Here is a 21,089-nt window from a genome sequence, read left to right on the forward strand (position 1 = left end):
TTTCCTTGTGGGATGCCAGGCTTATATGCTGATCTGTCCTGGCACCTAGGCTGGGGTGGCGCCAAGCACCTGGTGCACCTTCGATACTGCTGGCCTCAGTTGAACTCACGAGCTTCTCCCTAAATCAGCATATCTCATCCTGCACTTCCTGTCTTAAGTGTGTTCCTAAGTCTTTTGCTACTGTGGGAAAATGCTCAAAACAACTAACTTTATAAGCAGAAAAGGTTCATTTAGTTCATCGTTTTGGGAGGTTGAAAGTCCAAGAGCCTTGTTGATATGGTCTCTAATGAAGGTGATGCACCATGGCAGGAACACCTGGCCATGTCTCTAATGGGAGCAGAGACAGACAGGAAGCAGAGTCCTGCATCCCTTTTGTTAACATACTCCAATGACCTAAAGAACCCCCCTCCCCCCGCCATATGATAGGTTCCGTGCCCTCAGGTACTGCCTCCCAAGGACCAACACTTGGTAGTGAAACTTCAATGAAGAACCAACATGTGACCCACAGCAGGTCGGGGCCTGTGTCTCTCTGTGTCTGGCTGTGTCTCTCTGCCTGCACCCACCTAGCCCCCAGGTGCTCTGAAGGAGGCCTTCCAACATGTTCTTTAATCTGCCTTCCTTTCTCCATCACTGTAGCCTTGCTACACACTTTTCCATGAATGACAACAGTGTCCTCAGTGTGGGAACCCTGTTGGGAATGCAATCAGATCATGCCACCTTAAGAAAGCCAAACTTCGTGGGAGAGGGCACATGGATGGACCCTTTTTAGGATGACCAATCTGGCTTTTATTAATTCATTTTTGAGATAGGCTCTCATGTATCCCAGGATGGTCTTGAACTCACTATGTAGGTAAGGATGGCCTTGAACTCCTGATGCTCCAGCTTCCAACTCACTAGTGCTGAGGTTATGGGTATATGGCAACCCCATCCCTACCCCTGTTCATACAGTGCTGGGGGCTAAACCCATGGATTTGGGCAAAGTAGGAAAGTACTTTGCCAAATAAGCTACATTCTCAGTCCCCGACCTGGCTTTTTATTTATGTGTGTAAGAGAGTGTGTATGTACATATGTGTGTGCATACCTGTGTATATATACTGCCCAGTAGGACACCGGTGTCCTCCTCTTTCACTCTGTCTATTCCTTTAAGGCAAGAATCAATCTCTCTCTCTCTCTCTCTCTCTCTCTCTCTCTCTCTCTCTCTCTCTCTCTCTCTCTCTCTCCCTCCTCCCCCTTCTTCTTCTCTCCTCCTCCTCCTCCTTCACTCCCTCCCTCTCCCTCTCTGAACCAGACAAGATTGCCATAACCCCCTGGCCACTCTTTCTGTCTTCATCTCCCTGAAGCTGGGGGTGCAGGCATTTGCACAGACATTTCATCTTATTATGTACTAATTTGGATTCAAACTCCTCGTGACTGCAGAGGGATCTGAACCTGAACCATCTCTCCAGTGCCACAAGCCACGTCCATGGCAGAGCCCAGTACCTCCATCCTGGCTTTCTTCTCTCTACTCTCCCCTTCCAGCACAAAGCTGGAAGTCTTACCTCCCCACCCCCCATTCAGTATCCAGACTAGGAGACAGACAGACACTCTTCAGGCCTAATAGTAGCCATGGCTTTGTCAGCACAGTTCAGCAACAAAATGCACAGTTTTTAAACTTTGATCTAGTGTGATGAGGATCAGACAGCAGCTTTAAGGATCAGGCAGTGGCTTCGGGCTATCACTTGATGTTCAGACCAAACCATGGAAGGCTTTCCTCCCTCTCTGCACAGATCATACATACCATAAGAACAGGGAGAAATGGAGAACTTTACAGAAAACCCCAACCAATCAAAATGCAGGGTTGTAGATCCCAGTTCCCATGGATACATCTAAAAACCTTCACACCTCAGGCTCAGGGGACATTGCAGAAGAGGCAGAAAGACTGTAAGAGCCAGAGGATCAGGACGTTAGCCATGAGTCTGTGTCTCCTACTAATCTCAGAAGCTATGCCCATGAAGTCTCACCAACATGGCTGCTGAAACATGAGCTGAACAAGGTTGTAACCAAGATGCTAATATGGAGGGGAGGGGCCGGCACAAGGCCTCCACCTACACGAAGACCCACAGACGGTGAAGGGATAGCAAGAGCAGGAGACATAGCCTTCCCCAGAAAAGAGCACACCACCTGGTTATCTAAGACGAAATGGTCAACCCTGAAAACACACGTACAAGTATAATTACTCAGACTGAGCAAGTTATACTTAGGAGTATATGTCTATATGCACACACATATGCATATAACAACAATTCATGAAAAAGAGGCCAGGGATTTGAAGGAGAGCAAGGAAAGGTATTAAGAAAGATTTGGAGGTAGAAAGGGGAGGAGAGAAATGAGATAATTATAATCTCAAAAATAAAATTTAAAAACAGACAAAAAATATAAACGCATTCAAAAATTAAAGTGCATGATTTTTGTTTGGAAAGCAGAATCAGGGAAAGGTCCAGGGCCTCCTTGTTTCCAGCTTGAGTGATCTACACTGCCTGGTGTTTCTCTCACTCTCTTCTAGGAACAATTAAGAAGCGAGAATACGCCGGGCGTGGTGGCGCACGTCTTTAATCCCAGCCCTCGGGAGGCAGAGGCAGGCGGATTTCTGAGTTCGAGGCCGGCCTGGTCTACAGAGTGAGTTCCAGGACAGCCCGGGCTACACAGAGAAACCTTGTCTCAAAAAAAAAATAAAAAAGGAAGGGAGAATACAAAACAACGTGCGCTTCTATATTTTGAAATCAGCCTCGTTCAATGTCTGTGTTCAGAATGACTCTCCACGGAGCTGTCACGGGCAGCATGTCCACAGTAGAGTACAGACCCATTTCCCCAATTAAATGGAGGTATTCTCATCCCCGTCCTTCACGCCAAGAGCTTGGAGGTTCCCCAGACAGCGAGGATCCTGGCCAGGATGGAAGAGCTGGAGTGACCCAGTCTGGGGAAGCAGGGTTAGCTCCCCTGAAGGCGAGCTTCATATTGCTGCCATAAACACCATGACCAGAAGCAACTTGCAAAGGGAAGGGTACACTTGGCTTGCAGGTTCTGATCAGAGCTGATGACGAGGGAACTCAGGCAGGAGCCTAAGCGGAGGCCATGGAGGAGTACCAGTTACTGACATGCTCCTCATGACGTCTTCAGCTTGATTTCTTGTACCATCTGAAACCACATGACCAAGGGTGGCACTGCACAGACAGGCTAACTTTTCCCATATCAATCATCAATCAAAAGAAATGCCCTAAAGACTTGTCTATAAGCCAATCTTATGGAGACCTTTTCTCAATTGAGGGTCCCTCTTTCCAGAGGATTCTGGCTTGTGTTGAGTTGAGAAAATAAAACTAATCAGACTGTTAGGAGTGCCCACAGCTTTCTGGTGGAGCTGATGCTCCCCCCACCCCGCCCCGTGCTTCCCCTGCTACTAGAAGTGTTCTGTAGGTTTTATTACAGTTGTCACACAGTGACCTGGGAGAGAGGTTTCAGCACCTCCCCTCACCCTGGCCCCAAATCCATGAGTGCACAAGTTCCTAATCAAACCAGCTGCAGTTCTATTCTTCCCAGGCAGTTTTCACAAACGTGTTTTCAAGGGCAGGGCTTGTAGCTCACATGGCAGAGTGCTTGCTTAGCACACATGAAGCCTTGGGCTCAGTCTCCAGCACCACATAAAAACAGGGGTGCTGGTGCATGCCTGGAACCCAACCACTTGAAAGATGGAGACAGGAGGATCAGAAGTGCAGGGTCATCCTTGCAAACTACAGAGTGAGCTTGAGGCTAGCCTGGGCTACATGAGACAAATAACAAACAAACAAACAAAAATCCTACAAGCCCAAGCTTTTCAAAGTGGTTCGAATGTTTTTAAGGTTCAAGTATTCTTCTCTCACATGTCGTCACACTCGGCGCACTTCACTGGCGCACACTGCCTGGGATGAGCTTTAGTTTTTAATCACAGAAAATTCACTGACATTTTCATTAAGACCTAAACACTTGTGTGGTTTTAAAGCACTCTCCAGTGCCACATCCAGTGCACTCATCCCTCCGTATGACAAGGAAACATGACTTCATAATCCACTGCCCTCACCCCGCCCCATCACCAGGACCCTAAACACGCAAAGCTTAAAAAGTCCGAGCACCAGATTAAACATGCCCTCAGTTAGTTTTCTGCTGGTCTCTCCTCTGTGCCTAATGGCCTTCTTTGGAACATTTTATGTGAGCGGAAATAAATCGTTCCTGAAATTGCTTCTGTCAGGCACTTTGTCATAGTAACAAGAGTAACTAATTCACCCTCCAGGACCCTGGGGGAGGGGCTCAGCGTTCAAGAGAAAAAAAAAAAAGATGGGGGCAGAGGGACCTGGTGGTTCAGCATTCAAGAGCAAGAAAGATGGGGGCAGAGGGGCCTGGTGGCTCCCTCTGGTGGTCAGAGAAGAGAGATTTTAGATTTGGTCAGAGGTGGATGGCAGATACACGATCATGCCAGGGATTCCCAAGACTGTTGTCAGAGACATTGTTATACACAGCAAATAATTTGAATGTGCCTTTCATAAGAAAACCAGCCATTCAGAACCTGGACCCCCTGAGCTACCTCGAAGACAGAATCCCAGTCTCAGCTCAACCTCACTTGCTGTTGTACGCTCTGGGATGCCATTTACCTGTCCAAATCCCCCAGGGCCAATTTCAGTCACCTTGGGGCAGCCTTGTTCCTGAATCCACCAAGACTCTATAGTGAGGGCCCCAGGAGCCTGCTCACTGCCTCCCCTGCTCTCTCCTACTAAGACTACACAGCAAGAGGTCCTTGAATCCAGAGTCCTGGCCACACCCATGCTGCCTGTGCCTCAGCCTCTTGGGACCACAGCTCTCTCTGCAGTGGTAAGGAGTCTCAGTGTGGTAAGGTCAGTTGGCCTTACCTCATGGAGTAACAGAACTTGCATTATAAAAAAGGGTCATGTGTCACGGTGAAGGGTGTATGGCGTCTATAGTGGGTGTGGATTCACAGCTTCTTGCTTGTTCTAGGACCCTAGAGTGTCCAGAGAAAGTCAGGGCAGTGTGAAAGAAAAAAATCTCAAAGGATGCCCCATTCATTTCAGAGAGAGGTGGTGTGTTGGACAGGAAAACCCACCTTTGCGTGGCTCAGCAGGATAATCCTCACCAGCACCACATTGATGTGGGCCCCCAACGACTCATCATGGTAGATTTCGTTGACCTGAAAGACAACAGGGAGATATGATCAGGAACCATGTGCCAAACCCGATTCTGGCATCTTGTCCCTAAAGCCCCAGGTAAGAACCCAGGGACCCCACCTGTCTCTTTCTCTTTGCAAACTTACCTCCAATTGTCCATCAATTCTAAAACTACCTCTTGATTCATCCCTCCATGACCTTCTCCAGCCCTGGCTGCTACAAACACCTGCCTGGATTTCTGAAGCGTCCCCCTGAGATGCCCCACCCGATGGCCCACAGAGTCTTCACTTACAGCTGAACTTGAACCAGGGAATTCACTCCCCACCATCTCCCACTGAAGCACGGAGCTCCTTCCAGAAGGAATGAGAGCTGTTGTCAGAGCAGAAGCCACTCCTGGCTGTTGCTGCTCAGTGGGAAATGTTACCCGTGCACATGCTAAAATCCACACTTGTATCCCACAACCCTGCCACCCATGCATTCAATCAACCCCAGGTCAAAATTATTTGGAGAAAAGTTGGCAGAAAATGTATAGACTCCCCGCCCCCCCCCTTCTAAGCAATAGAGCGGCACTTGTGTGCTATGAAGCACTGTAAGTAATGTAGATTACTTGATGTATGTGGGAGAGTGTGTGTAGGTTAAACCCAAGTGACACACATATTACCCCAGCGATCTGGATACCTGAGAGGGTCCTGCACCAGAGCTCTGTGGATGCTGAAGGATTCTGCAGGATGCTGCAGTTGGAGATGTGGACCATTTGGACCATGATTAACTCTACTTTCATCCCATCAGCGAGAGCAGTTATCATCACTAGGTCTCTTGCCCCACCCACTTACCTGTTCCATGTCATGCCTGTCATTGTCTTCTTTCACATTTTGAGTACTATTTTATTTTTGTGTACTTTTAAAAAATGTATTATTCTGGGCCATGCCTGAAGCTGGGTGGTGGTGGTGGTGGTGGTGGTGCACACCTTTAATCCCAGCACTTGGGAGGCAGAAGCAAGAGTCCAAGGTCAGCCTGGTCTACATAGTGGGCTCCAGGACAGCCAGGGCTATGCAGAGAAACCCTGTCTCAAACACACACACACACACACACACACACACACACACACACACACACACACACACACACACACTTCTTAGCAGGCATCTGTAGGCCTCCTCAGATATCCACACCACAAAAGGATGTGTGGGGGTGTGGAGGGAGATGACTTCCCATGCTTTACAGTGTGGCTATCACTTTCCAGAAACTCATGCTAGGCTAACCTCAGACTCAGAGCTGTTAGGCGTTTCCTTGCTATTTGGTTGCCTCCATCTTCCCACCTCACACTCAGAACTTGTTGGACCAGCCCTTCACTGCCCGCTCCTTCACTGCTGGAGTGAGCTCTATCCCTTCTTGTAGTGCAGTCTCAGAGTGAGTCACCCTCCTCCTGGAAGGCCCCCCAAGTCAGAACTGGTACCCCATCCTTCTCAAGCCCCTTTGCCGCTAAGCTTCCCCTCAGGCTGTACTTCCCCTCCTCGGATGCCCCTCCCCCAGCCCCAGAGCAGAGCAGCAAACAGTCACCAAATGCTGATGGAAGACAACCTGTGAGTCAATGAGGAGAGAGGTGTGGACCAGCCATGGATGCCGTCTGTATGCAGACTGGGCTGAGAGGCTGCCCATGGTGGAGAGTCAAACACGGCCAAGCTACACCAGTCAGAGCCCTCTACACCCCAATTTCCAAACATTCTTCTTTGGTAAACTGTAATTGCTCCCTCTAAACAGCAGGAAGATGCCTCTGGAAATCTAACTGGAATGAGGAAAATCAAATCATCATGGTGGAGAGGGACCCAGGGCTTGGGAGGCGCACGGCCCAGTGGCTGCTGCTGTCACCACAGCTGTGGCTAAAGACAGCACCAATCAGAGCCCGGAGCTACCAAGCTACTGGTCCCCAAACAATGCCACCCTCAACCCCAACACACAGGAGCAGCCAGGCAGATTTCTGAGTATAAGTTGGCTTCTGTTCTCCTGTCCTCGTCTCCTTTGGGAAAGAGGTGAGGCTCAGAGCTGCAGGAGCATGGTCGACCTGGAATCATGGCTCTGAGCTGTGCGCTGTCTTGAGTCCCCTGCATGTCCTGTCTGTCTAGCAGTATGGCTGAGGGCCATCAGCTGAATACCCAAGTACCCACTTTAGCTCAGAAAGCAGAGCCCAAGGGCTGGGCCCACCTCACCCACCGCCCATCCCCCACCATCCGCGGTTGCCTCTGTAACACCAAGAGTAGAAGTGCTTCCCACAGAGCTCCGTCGAGGATCTGATTTCTCCCCCCCCCCCCCCACACACACACACGATGGAATGGTGTTTATGAAAACCCAAACTGTATTTTTCATACTTGGCAAACTGGATTGCCCCTCCATTCTGCATGAGGTTTTGGGGAGTGGGTGGACCCCCCCTCCCCGCCCCCAAACCACAGGCACTGTTGCCTTAGCTTTGAGGCTCCGGCAAGATTTTCTTTTTCAGTCCATGCTGAGACAACAGATCTTAAAAAACCCAGACCTTTTACTTAGGGAAGAAAGGAGTTTTCTATATTTTCAATTGCTTATCTTCAATGAGCAAGGCCAGGTCATGTGGGCTCACAGACTCCTGCTGAGAGTCACAGCTGGGAAGAGCCCAGGCCTTGGAAGGTCCTGCTGTAGCAGGAAGGGGCAGGGACAGGGGAGCAAAGACAACCTTGCAGCCTTTTGGGTCTTCTCTGAAGGTGGGGGGGATGGTAAGGTGAGCACAAGCGGCCCCCATGGCCAACGAGAAAAGCAGAGCACACTTCGACCCCTCACTGCCTATGCTTGTGAGAGGGACAGGCTCCCCTCCTCAGAGGCTCCAGGGAGCTCACACAGAGACTCTACATGCTTGGGCACTGAGCAAGTGACAGTGGCGTCAGCTCACAACCATTGACAGCAGATGCCAGGGGTCGCCTGAGCCCCATGGCACAAGGGCAGGATTGTTATCAGTTTATCTGGAGCTGGGGTGCTGCTGGTGTTTCAGAGGGAGCCCAGGAATGCTGACCTGAAGGAGGGAACGGGGGGGGGCTGTAGAATGGCTTCTGTAGCAAGAGTGAACCCCAAGCACAGGACCTCGGCCTCAAGGGCAGAAGTCGTGAGACAGATATATACGAATGGAGTTCCACATCACAGGAGCAAGGAGTGTGCTATGGAAGCCAGTTATGTACCACCCCATTCATCGGATGAGATTTTAAGCCACGATGTGATAGCTTTTTGAGGATGACCTTCAGAAGTAATCAGGTAGGTGAGGGCAGGGGTTAGAGTCCTTTAATGGTATTAGGAACCTTGTGGGACAAGACACCAAAGGGCTACCTTAATCTTCGCTCCCTCCCTCTCCTCCTTCATCTCCCCCCTCATCTCCTCCATACACAACTAGGAGATGGTTGGATTAGCTGGCGATCTTGATCTTGGAGTTATCAGTTTCCAGACGCACTGGAACTCATACTGGCTCTGCTGCTTTGTGACAGTTGCCCCAGCAGAGGCGGCAGGGCCTGCTGTGGTGTGCATTGTAAATGCCCCTTAAAGGCTCTTGTACTGGAGGCTTGGGAAACTGGCAGAACCTTTTGGGTTGGGGTAGGGTGGGGTGGGGTGGGATGTGGACCCTAAGAGAAAGAAGTTAGGTCATCAGGAGCATGCTCCTGAAGATATTAGGACCTGGGTCAGTTTGTCTGTCTCTACTTCTTTCTTTCTCAATTGCTTCCTTCTAGTCGTCATGACATGAACAGCTGTCTGTCACATGCTCCACATCAGGATGTCCTACTGCTGCCTCTTCTAAGATCCTCCTTGCACAGGGGGCCCGGCCTCAGGCTTTTGTACCAACGTCACCTTCCCTAGCACAACCGTGCAGAGAACTACACAGTGATTCTAGTCCTTAGTAGGTGTTTAGTAGAGTTGAGGACGAATTGTTGCATGCATGCATGCATGCATGGATAGGTGGGTCCCCTTTGGAGGCTGTGGAACAGCAGGCTGCCTAGCCTCCTCCCTTCCCCCACCGCAGCCAGCCCCCCTTTGCCATCCTTTCCCAGAGCCTGCATGGTAGGAGCAGCGCACACTTTCACCCAGGTTTCATGGGGGAGGGGAAGCCCTGGGACAGTGCCCTTGAGCCCTGTCTTTAAGAAACTGATCTTGGAGCCTTTTAGCCCTGTGGGGGAAAAGGCTCAAAGCCCCAGCACTTCTCTGTACGCTGGAGACCAGCAGCTGGCATTTTGGGGGAAATGCTTTCTGATGGGCTTTTTGTTTATGCAAAGAGACAGCCAAGTTCCTGCTCTGGAATAAACTGGGAAGGACCTGGCTCTGCATGACAATGTCAAAGCTTGCCCAGTTGGTGGCAAAGCATCCCTGAAATGACAGTGGGCCCTGGATGGTGGCCTGAGATGGGGCAGAGGAGTAGTTGGGTACAAAATGGGGGTACCTGACCACAAAAGGGGGCTCCTTATGAGGGAGGCCTGGTGGCCCCGCTTCTTGGTGGACAGGCTTTGAGCAGACCAGGGGCTGGAATCCCCATGCGTCTGCTGAGCTAAATTTGGGGCAGTGGACAATGTCTAATGTTCACCTTAAAAAAACCTAGAGAGCAAAGTCATCTGGGGGAGTCCCCAGAGGGTGGGGGAGGGCACAGCCCCTGAGTGGCTGCAATGCAAATTCCTGAAGTAAATAGGGAAGAGGCCAGGTTTGGGCGGCCAGGGGAGAGGATAGTGTGAACACACGGGACTTTTGGGGAGACAAGACAGTGTACCCACTAGAATTTGGAGGACTCAAGACTGAGCAATCAGAAGCTGGGGGTATCAGAATACCCCACTGGAAGCTGGGGGAGAAGTCTGCTGGCCTTGGAAGGAGGACTATCTGTATTTATCTTCTGGAGCATAAATGGGCGTGTCAAGGGGCAGGGCGGGACTTAGGCAAGCCGTGATGTATAAGGTAAGGTCCTCATTTAACTCCAAGTACCTGAACAAGGTGACCAAGATAGACGGCCCCCCAGATTCATCCACAGTCTGTTCCACCTCCTCTCCTATGAAACTCCACTCCCCCCCAGGGCCAGGAGATAACTCACCAGGCAAGGGATCTAGGGTGAGGCCCAAGCTACCTCACCCCTAGGTAGGCTGTCAATGCTCAGAACCCAGTGCATGCTCCAGGAATATCCTCAGCTGAAGGTAGCACTAGGGTGGTGCACTGAACAAAATGATGGTTGCCATAGAAACTCTCCCACATTGTTGTTAATAACCAAAGGAAACTGTCCAACCCTTGCTCTGGCTTTCGGGGTGAGCAGAGGGTGGGTCTGAATCCTCAGTCCTAGCTACTCTGGTCTCAGGGGGGCAACATCCGATGCTTCACTCCCCGTGCTTAGGCCTCGGGGTTCTCAGGCATGGAGACATAATTGTCCTCGTGGCTTGTTTGATGTGAAGACTGATGCAAAAAAAAAAAAATGTTTTCAAAGTGTCTAGAAAAATCCTTGGCACACAGCACTATGTTAGCGAAGCTATCCAGGACAAGAGGGTCGGGTAGTGGGCACTGTTGCTTAGTGTCCCAGATTTTGGTCCCTCTTGGCTTCAGCCTTGGAGGCAAGGGAAGCTCTTAACACTGCCTCCCATTTTCCTGGTTAACACTCAAAAGGTAAAAACTCACTTTCCCGTCCCTTAAGTCCTGGTCCAAAGAGTGGAACATGTTATGCTACTGTCACCTGTGCTAAGGGTTACTCCAATGGGACCTGTCAATCACCTAGTTAAGAGACCACCCCTCAGCCAGGCTGATTCAAGCTGAAGAGACAGAGAGATAATTATCCCTTTAATTAGAAAATATACCTGTCCTTCACAGGGACACCTTTGTCACTTGCTGAGAGACAGCCATGAACTTTGCTGACTTTGACCTGTGCACAGTCCGAACTTGGAAAGACACAACTTTTACTTTCTCTTTTTTTCCTCATTCTTTCTCTGTCCAAAGCCTGAGCGTATTCTCTCTGTCGCTAACACTAAGCCTCACCTTTATCCTCTGCCTCCACCATATGGCTGTCTACTGCCATGTGCCTGCCTGCTGACCTCCCTGGCTAAACACACCAGCCTAATGCCAAGGGCATGGCTTGCTTTCTTCCTCTCCTTCATGTCCCTCTTCCCTTTGGCTGCTACTCTCTTGCTTGTGGTTTTGTCCCAAGCTCATAAAACTATTCTTGAAAGCCAGGTGGCAGTGGTGGTGGTGGTGGTGGTGGTGATAGTGCACACCTTTAATTGGAGCACTTAGGAGGCAGAGGATCTCCGTGAGTTTGAGGCCAGCATGGTCTACGGAGCTAGTTTCAGGAGGATAGCCAGAACTACACAGAACAACTCTTTCTCCAAAAAGCAAAACAAACAGAAAAACAAAAACTATCCTTTGAGCCTCCACTGAATCTGTCTTTAAATTCTTTCATTAACAAGACTAGGAACCCAAAGAAGGGACCCTAATTTCCCTGGTGCCCTCGGGAGCAGAAAACACTGTGGTAGATGAAGGAGATGGGAGGGTGTTGAGAAGTGGGAAGTGAGACCAGGGCTGGGGGCTGCTCTGCTCAGTGCAACTCCACCCTTAGCATTAGAGACTGACAGACCCAGAAGCCTCTGGGCTCTGCCTCCTACAGTGATGGGACCACAGCATAAGAGGAGAGTCTGGTTCCTAGATGGTACCTATGAAGGTTAGACACAGGGCCTGACCTATGTTTGAGTAAAACAGTGAGATCTAAGGCACCATGGTTGTCCCAGCCCTAGATAGGTATATGTGCCACCCTGAAGCTCCTACCTGGCATGTCTGGGGGAGGTAGGGACAGCCTGGCAGTGACCTTGAAGAGAGTGGGTAAGTGGAATTATTATTTTTTTATTTTTCTTATTTTATTATTTTTATTAGCATTCTAGCTAGCCTGTAGAGAAGACACACAATCAGGTACTTTGTCAAGCCATAAGCCTAGATGGGTCAGGCTTGGAGTTATTCTAACTTATTTCCCAGCCGTGGTGATGTCCCTTGTCACGTGCTGTCTTTCTTGGGCACGTGTTCATGCTCCTCTTGTGGCCGCCTCCTTCTTTCTTCTTCTCTTCTTTCTCTACCTTTAACCTCAAGCCCCAGCTTTTTCCCTCCACTGCCCAATCACAGGCTCTAGCCTCTTACTGACCAGGTAAACTGGGGAGCAAGGTTCACATGGCTTCACTTGGTGTATGTGAGGATCTGCTCATGGGTGTGTGTGTGTGTGTGTGTGTGTGTGTGTGTGTGTGTGTAGAGTGTGGGACACAGATCTTGAGAGCCAGTATTTAGCATTAGAATACAAGCACCATCAGGTCAACGCACTGTAAGGCTGCAGAACTGAACGCACATGAAGTCCACTCCCCTTCTTCCTCCTCCATTTCTCACCCAGTACACCCAAAGGGCTCAGATGAAGAACAGCTCAAAATAGGAAAGACTCAAACCGTCCTTCCCATTGCCATTCGGGTCCGGTGACCTGACATGAGCCGGGAGAGAAGCTGGCTCACAGCACTGGCACAGAAGAGACAGAGGCCTCTGTGACTAAAGGTCTTACACTAGCACTGTGCATGATGTCCCTGGACCCCAGCAGAGGGATCCTGAGAAATTCTATGGAACATGGCAGCACTAAGCTTTTTGTATGCTCAAGTTCATGACAAGGGAAGCCTGCTCTGGACATGCCCCTCGTGGGTGCTTTCTAACACCCTGACTAGCCAGAGTGGATGCTCATTCAAACACATCTGGAATTGGCTTTCTTCTGCATAACATATGTCTCCCAGTACCAGGTGCATCAGGAATTCAAGGTCATCCTCAGCTACACAGCACGTTCAAGATCAGTCTCAGCTACATAAAACCCTATCTCAGAAATTTAAAAGAACGAATTATAAAGGACATTTAGTAAACACCTACTATGCACCAACCCTTTATTGGGGGCTGAATGTGCAAAATCAGGTAGATAATGGTCTCTGAAAATCCCTAGTTCTAAGACACAACACCCAGAGGAGAAGGGCCTCAGGGATGTCTGACTACAACTTGGTTCAGGGGCAGGGGATACACCATTGGAGAAGTTTGGGCACAATGACAGCCCACATCTGCCCAGACTGAAGCCTGGCAAGGGAGACTGTCATCTCTGTTGTCTGCCTCAGCTGTCACCTCCTTGCTGGAGCCTGCACAAGACAAGCTCAACAGCCACTTCCAGCTGTCACCAGGGAGTGACGGTGCCTGGCCCTCCATGTCCATCTACAGGGACTCTGACTCCTGCTTTGACAACTGTCAGCTCCCCGTGGGAACCAAGGACAGGCAGCTCCTGGGCTCCCTCATCAGCTGTCAGGAGGCATCAGAGGAGGGAGGGAGATGAGGAGTGGCTGAGTGGCTCTCAGCATGCAAAGAGAATGACAGAGAAGAGACAGAAGCAGAGGTGAGGACATCCCACGGTGCCCCTGCCCCATCCCAGTGTTTCCACCCCTGCACAGTCACCACAGGCCTCTGTGCCACCCCAGCTCTTTGGACTGTGATCTCCATGAGTGTAAGATTCTATTCGCTCGCAGTGACCCTTCCTCTACCTAGAACCTCATTAGGGGCCCAGATCCAGAGAGAGAGAGAGAGAGAGAGAGAGAGACCCCTGGGCCTTTGCACGGGCTTTGCTACAGCCCAGACTCATCTGCATTACAAGCTGAATAAGTCATTGAGGAGCCTTCTCTATTCAGTTCCCCCAGGCACGTCTGATACAGTTTCTAGTCTTCATCCAAGTCTTTAAATTTTACTCTTACTCTGAACAATCAGGTACAAAGACAGACTTTGCTATCTCCACATTCCACTGTCCATAACGAGGCATGGCCTTTAGGAAGCACAGGATACAATGGTTTGTGACCCAAGGGGCCTCTACTCATCCCTTACCTGTCCAGGTAACCGACACCTAGAGTGATGCTCACAATAGTCCTTGGAGCCATACTATCCCCACATCTGGGGCACAGAGGGACTACAGTGACAGCTACCTGCTTCCCTCTAAGCCAGAAAGAACAAGCAGGCTGCCCCTCTGGCCTGGTAGACACCACAGCTGTGCTCCAATTCACCCGACATTATGAGCACTTAATTGCAATTTGTAGCTCACATTGCAAAATGATTAGGTTTTCCCCGGAGATTCCCACCTTCATTTAAGAAAAAGCAGACCCGGCAAGGGCAGGGCAGATTATTCCTGTATAAGCGTAAGTGAGCAGAGCCGAGGAGGCCATCGCCAGGGGATGTGGCTTCTCCTGATCTCTGCTATGCCCCAGAGCCCACAGCTACCTACATCCGCTGCTGCCTGGCATCCAGCAGCACCTGGTTATATGGTTCTCTTCCGGGTTTCGTGTGCCAGTGCCCCATGCCACTGTGGTAAGCAGAACTACTTTGACACATGGGACCTTGATCTCAGGCCTTGGGGGCTAAGCCTGAAGAATAGCAGGACCGCAGAGAGCATCCTAAACAGTCTCCTTTGGCCCAGGCAACACAGCCAGGTGAGAAGAAAGCTTTGGACCTCCATCCTTCCTCTCTCTTGCTTTGGCTGGCTCCTACACTAAGTATGTCCCTCCAGTCTGGGCAGTCCCAAGTTTCAGTGTCTCTCTGTTGCAGGAAGCTGAGCCAAACACGTGAACCAGGGCAGGGGGTGGGGTGGGCGATGCTTTCCGAAAGCTGCCTTGCAGTTCACAAGATTTCCTCCCCCTGAGCCTAGCACAAAACATTCCTGCACTGCCGCTGTGCAGGCCCCAGCATTCTTGAAAGTTGGTGAGCAGCTGATTGTTTACAAACCCTGGCAAGGCTTCGGCAAGTCAAGGCCAACTTCTGGATTAAATTAGAAAAGAAAAGAGGAAACATATCCAAGTCTTGGCACAAATAGATTGTTCATTGAACACGAGTTGTTTCAGAACACACTGTGCTGAGGACCGCCATCCTGCTAGGAGAAATCAAAAGGTAGAGGCTCAGCTCTGAAAGCACAGGAGACTCCTGAACCCCATGTGCTCTACAAGCCTAAGGGATGAGTCTGCCCTCAGTGGAAGAGTGCTTCACACAGCTCAGACAGACTGACTGCTCTTGTCCAGAAATCCACTCAATTGTTTTCAAATGGAGTTTAAAGCCAGTTCATTCACTCCTTTAAAAGGAATCCTCCAAGCGACCTCAGAGAACCTATGAGGCAGTTAGGCTAGCCGGAAGTAGAGGTGGTGTGTTGGGTAGCTTGGGGTGTGAGGAGGAGAAAGATACAACTCGGCTTGAGTGTGCGGTCACCAAGATGTCCTTCAGATAAGGGCTACTCCAGCTTCAAGGGGGAGGCAAGGGAGAGTTTGTCTGCTGAGGGTCCGTTCTTCCTCCCGTGGACGTTTAGCTAATATGGTAGCAGGTAAAGCCTCAGGTTTAAGGATGGAGAAGCTGAGTCCAAGCAAGGGATGCTTCCGCAGATCAATGTTGCTTCTGGCTTCAAAGCAGATGCACGTTCTATGCTGAGTGTTCTCCCCACCACCACACCCAAGTACCTCACTGCAGAGGGATACAGAAAGGACCATGGTCATCACTCAGGTTGTTTTCTTTAAGCCTGATAACAAGTATTACTTAAGCACTAGCTCTGAGGGGCCATCTGGTCCCCTATGATGACAATGGAACTGAGACATTCCTCTCCACTGATGGAACCATGGTCATCCTGTGGAGGTCACCGAACCCCTGTGTGATATCTGTGGGTCTGTGATGACGTCAGAGGAAACAAACCAACTGCATTATTGATTCACATATAAGCACAGCTTGAGCAGTCAACCACATGTGCTAAATTCCACAGCTTCCTAAGCTGTGGGCTTTGAGCCCAGTGGGCTTTGAAGAGCTCAATGTGGGGATTGAAAACAACGTGGTATCAATAAAGTATCCCTGGGCATACACAGAACTATAAGGAACCTGAGGGGCTTCTGGCTGTATTCACCTATATTGTACAGCACAAATTCACTGCAGCCTTGCTTTGAACACATGACTTGTGTTGTTCATGCTGTCTCCACACTCCACACCAACAGACCCAGCCTGAAACACTTCCCTCAGACCCGAGACCACCGTACATTAGGAACTGCAGTGTTTTAACTTCACGTACTCTTAACAGAATCAAATGATTTAATTACCCAGAACAAAGACTTCTCTTGCTTTCCTACTGCCACTTCCAAGCCCACATTAAATTGATTTATCTTTGCAGTGTTTTGTGTTAGAATTCTTGATTTAAAATTCTCACATTTGAGTTGCTGACTGGTTCGTAAAAAATATTTCCCAATGACTCTTGGCTTGGAGTTAGGGCTGGTCTTCTAGCCAAGGTCTCAATGTCTGAAATGACCTTAAGCCTACTCTGTGTCAAGAGGCACTTCAGGGCAACCTCCTCTGAGCCCTTCACCTTGCAATGGTCAGTGTGGTCAGGGTGCTTGCTATGAAGCCCGATGACTTGAGTTTAGTCCGTAGGACACACTTGGTGGGAGGTAAAAACTGATTCTTGAAAGTTGTTCTCTGACCTCCACCCATGTGCTCTGTCTCTGTCTCTGTCTCTGTCTCTGACTGACTCTCTCTCTCTCTCTCTCTCTCTCTCTCTTTCTCTCTCTCTCTCTCTCACACACACACACACACATGCACACACACACACACACACACACACGGAATGTAAATAAATGAACTAAAAATAAACAGAATAGCTATAGCTTGCAACAGGAAATATTAAGATGTCAATGTTGAAGCTATAAATTACCACAAAGAAGAAATGAGGCAGGGGCCTTTCCTCAGTAGAGCAGACACTGATGATGAAGCCACACAGACTATTTTGGTATAGAAGACTTGAACATGTGTGCTACCTGTTGGAAGACTTAACTCTTAGGAGCCCAGTCTAAGGGAATAGAAGGATGAGGGAAAGATTCAGCTATAAGGCTGTACAATAGCAGGTGGCACATCTGACCTCCGGAAGGGGAGTGAGTTTTATTCCCCGGAGGCGTCGTGTAAATAATCAGTTACATAAAAAGCACACGCTCCTCACTGCGACAACATTCCACACTCATTAAAATGAAGTCGTGGCGAGGAGCTTCTGGGAGAAAATATGGAGAGATCTATATGAGTTCATTCTAATCTTATGGCATAAATAATATATTATCTGTGTTAAATATAGAATGTTTTAATGAACTGAAAAAAAATACTTTTCCAAATTTAGGGAGGGAATTGGGGGAAATGGGTCTGGCTGGCAGGGAACGAGTTGGTAGGTGGTGTCTCGGGGTAAGCGGGTCTCATAGAGGGATCAGCAGACACCCTCAGCCTCCAGTGGGTCTTCGATGAAGTGGGGGTGGGGCAGATAGGCAAACTCTCACTTTCTACTGTGATCTGAGTGTGATGTCTCTCCTGGGTTCATGTGCTTGAACAAGGGATGCCTAGCTGTTTGTACTCATTGTCTGAGGAAGTTATAGAGCCCATTAAGAGGTGGAGTCCTTTTTGGTCCTCTCTGCTCCTGTAAGTGACCCCTCACCCATATACCAACCAATAAAACCTCTTTGGTTCACTGAGTTGGACTTTGGTGTGGTGGTTATTTTGGTCTGTCCCTTTGGGGGCTGAATAGACATGTGTGTGTTGTGTCTAGAAAAGTCTCTCCTACAGCACCCAGCTCAGTGGGCAACTTGCTGACCAGGCTGTCCTTCAACCATGGAGCCACCTCCACCTGCTATCATATGCCAATAGTCAAGAGACCCAGAGGGCAGTTGCAGTCCACCCAATGCCACATCTGGATATGTATTCTAACAACTGAGCTACATCCCAGCCCTGTGTTATGCCAATCCCCTGTGATGCTACTTTGGTTCCAGCCTTGGGAATCCCGGGACCAGATGTGAACTTATAAGAGGATTGTGACTAGCCACTGGTCTGGCCTTCGAGGGCTATTTGGGGTTGTGGCTTGAGGTCCACATACCCAGAGTTGCCCAGGCTTGCTTAGTAAATGGAGGTCAATTCCAAGTTCAGAAGAGTGTGCAGCAGGCCTTCCCATGATTGCAACACTCAGGATAGCTGCCCCTGGCCACACCGGCAACTTAAACTTCAATGCTGATTAATTAAAAGCCATGTCCCCATGAGTGTGGCTACTATCAAGATGACAAGTGCTGTGGGCTGCGGAGAACTGGGAACCCTCACACATTATTGGTGGGAACATAAGATGATACAGCTCCTGTGGAAAACAGCATGGTGGTTTTTTTTTAAAGTCAAACATAGAATTACCATATGATTCAGTGTTTCTACTCCCATGTCTGTAGTCAAAGGAATGTAAGACAATGGTGAACAGAAATCTGTAACCCATGTTGCCAGCAGCCTTTGTCACAATAGCCAAGAGGTAGAGGCTGCCCAGATGCCCATCAGTGGTGAATGGATAAACAAAACCTATCTAGATATACTATGGATCTTACTGAGCCCCTGTAAGGAGGGAGGTTGGGCATTCCCGTGTGATTCCAGCACTCAGGAGGTTGAAGGCAGGAGGATCACAAATTCAAGGCCAACTATAGAAAAAAAAAAGAAAGAAAAGAAAGAAAGAAAAAAAAGACCAGTATCAAAAGCAAAGCAAAACAACACATGCACACAGACCACAGACAGACAGACATTCGGACACACAGACACAGACACACACACACACACACACACACACACACACACTGAATTCCAACACATTACAATATGAACAACCTTTAGACTAGCACAGTAAATTAAATAATATAATTTCCTAGGACAAGTGTCATACAAATTCACTGATTTACAGGTCCAGAGTGGTTTACTTCGAACACCAAAATCAGAATGAGAGCATCCAGGACCCAGGGGACCGGTCGAGGAGTTAATAATTAATGGTGGGAGATTCAGCTTCGCAAGATAGAAAGAGTCCTGTGCATCGATGGTGTGACCTTTGCGTTTTCACATTAATGCTGCATTAATGCTACATACAGACTGTGCATCTTAAAAATGGTGAAGATAGTCTGTCTACCTGGGCGTGACTCTAGGGCTCTCACATGCTTGGCCAGCCCTCTATCACACCTATATATCCCTAGCTCTCCTTATTTTTGATTCTTTTGTTTTTTTTGTTTGATTGGTTGATTTTTTTCAAAACAGGATTTCTCTGGGTAGCCCCGACTGTACTGGAACTCACTCTATAGACCAGGCTTGCCTCAAAATCAGAGATCCACCTGACTCTGCCTCATGAGTGCCACCTAACTACATTTATTTTGAAACAAGAGCTCACCAAGGCTGGTCTTGAACTTGAGATCCTCCTGCTTCAACTTCCCAGGTTGCTGGGATTATAGGCCGGAGCCTCTGGCTTGCTGTTCTCTCCCCACCCCTTTTTTATTTGGAGTGCGTGGAAGCAAATGCACATTTATGTGCTCGTGGACTTAAAATGAATGGAGGTCATGTGTCAAGCATCCTCCTCAATCCCTTAGTTATTTATATGGGTGTACAAGTATGTAAGTGTGAATGGTGTACATACACATGTGTGTATGTGTATGTGTGCGTGTGCATGCATGCGTGCGTGTGTGTGTGTGTGTGTGTGTGTGTGTGTGTGTGTGTGTGTGTGTAGAGGCCAGAGGAGGAAGTCAGGTGCCCTGCTCTATCACTTCCACAGATAGATGGAAACCTTACCAATTGAGTTAGTGTCTCTCACTGAACCTGGAACTCACTTCCCCAGCTGGACTGGGACTGCAGGTGTGTGCCACCGAGCCCAGCTTTTGGCTGAGAACCTGAACACAGGTCCCAGTGCTTATATGGCGAGCACTTCACTCATCTTCCCAGCCCCAGGTCTGGCTTATCTCTTATTAAAACACTTTTAATTAAGCTATAACATGCTGTCGGATAAAAAAGACTGAGTAGTTCCTTCCTCTCACTGGTGACATTTCGCGAGCTCAAGATGCCGCCTGGCCAGTGGCTACAACATCTCAAAGGCCAGAAGGGCAGCTGCAGAAATCTCTGTCACACAGCAATGTTCTAGAAGATTGTCTTCACAGTTCTCTTTTTCCAAGGCCATCAGAATGCCCCATCAGCCTTGTACAATCCCTCTCCCCGAGTGGAACACTCTCCGAAAGGCAAAGGGAACTAGCATTCTGCTCTACAGTGAAGAAACCTCATCTCCCCTTATCTCCACGAGGAACTCTTGAAGCAGCAGGAGGGGCTTGGATGAGGAGTGAACCCCGCCCCAGCTAGCCCTTGGCTTCTGATGGACTTGACACCCTGCCCATGAGGCCAAGGCCTCGGTCAATAAACACTTGCTGTGCACAAGTGCGTATCTGTGTGACAAGGGAAACAGATGTGACCCAGGCGTCCTTTCTCAACACCTCGGGATTATCTCCTAACATTTTCGTGTTGTTTGTTGTTGTGATGATGATGAGATGGAGATTCAGTTCAAGAATTCTTGTGTTTCCAGTGTTTTTTTTTTTTCTGGAAACTAAACCATCTTGTCATCATTATTTAAAATGGGACTGCAGTTGGACCACAGGGGTGTGCACGAGTGAATGGAAGCTTGTGACCAAAATTTAGTGTTTTAGTTGTCCTCCAAGGAGCTCTGTGATACAGGAGCCTCCAAGCAAGAAAAAGGAGGATTTTTCATGCATCTGCCCCATGAAGAAGTCCCAGTGCCTCCACCTTCGGGCAGGGTGCTCTCTGTGATCTTATCACTGTCATGTGAGCAAAACCACATTTTATCTGGAGTTTGAAAATGCCATTACCTTACTTAGAGACTGAAAAAAAAACACCATTCACTTCCATTATGGAATTTAAGCCAGCCTACTGGGTGCAAGAGGGAACCGACCCTTTTTAATGATGGGAACATCAAGGCTCAGAGGACTGGAACCCCATTCACATGGATATATCAAGTAATAATAATAACATCATTATTATTATTATTATCAT

General features: G+C 48.9%; 1 protein-coding gene across 1 annotated transcript in view; it reads right to left on the reverse strand.

Annotated features, from left to right (window-relative positions):
• Positions 1-21,089, reverse strand: part of Adamts2 (ADAM metallopeptidase with thrombospondin type 1 motif 2) — a 203,093-nt gene that overhangs the window by 42,599 nt on the left and 139,405 nt on the right. Inside the window, exon 5 of the mRNA XM_021176447.3 lies at positions 5,126-5,209. Within this exon, the coding sequence (XP_021032106.1) occupies positions 5,126-5,209 (84 nt within the window). The remainder of the gene's footprint in view (positions 1-5,125; positions 5,210-21,089) is intronic.

Source organism: Mus caroli, unplaced genomic scaffold, assembly GCF_978045245.1.
Source record: "Mus caroli unplaced genomic scaffold, Mus_caroli_1 scaffold_13, whole genome shotgun sequence".
Classification (NCBI taxonomy): Eukaryota; Metazoa; Chordata; class Mammalia; order Rodentia; family Muridae; genus Mus; species Mus caroli.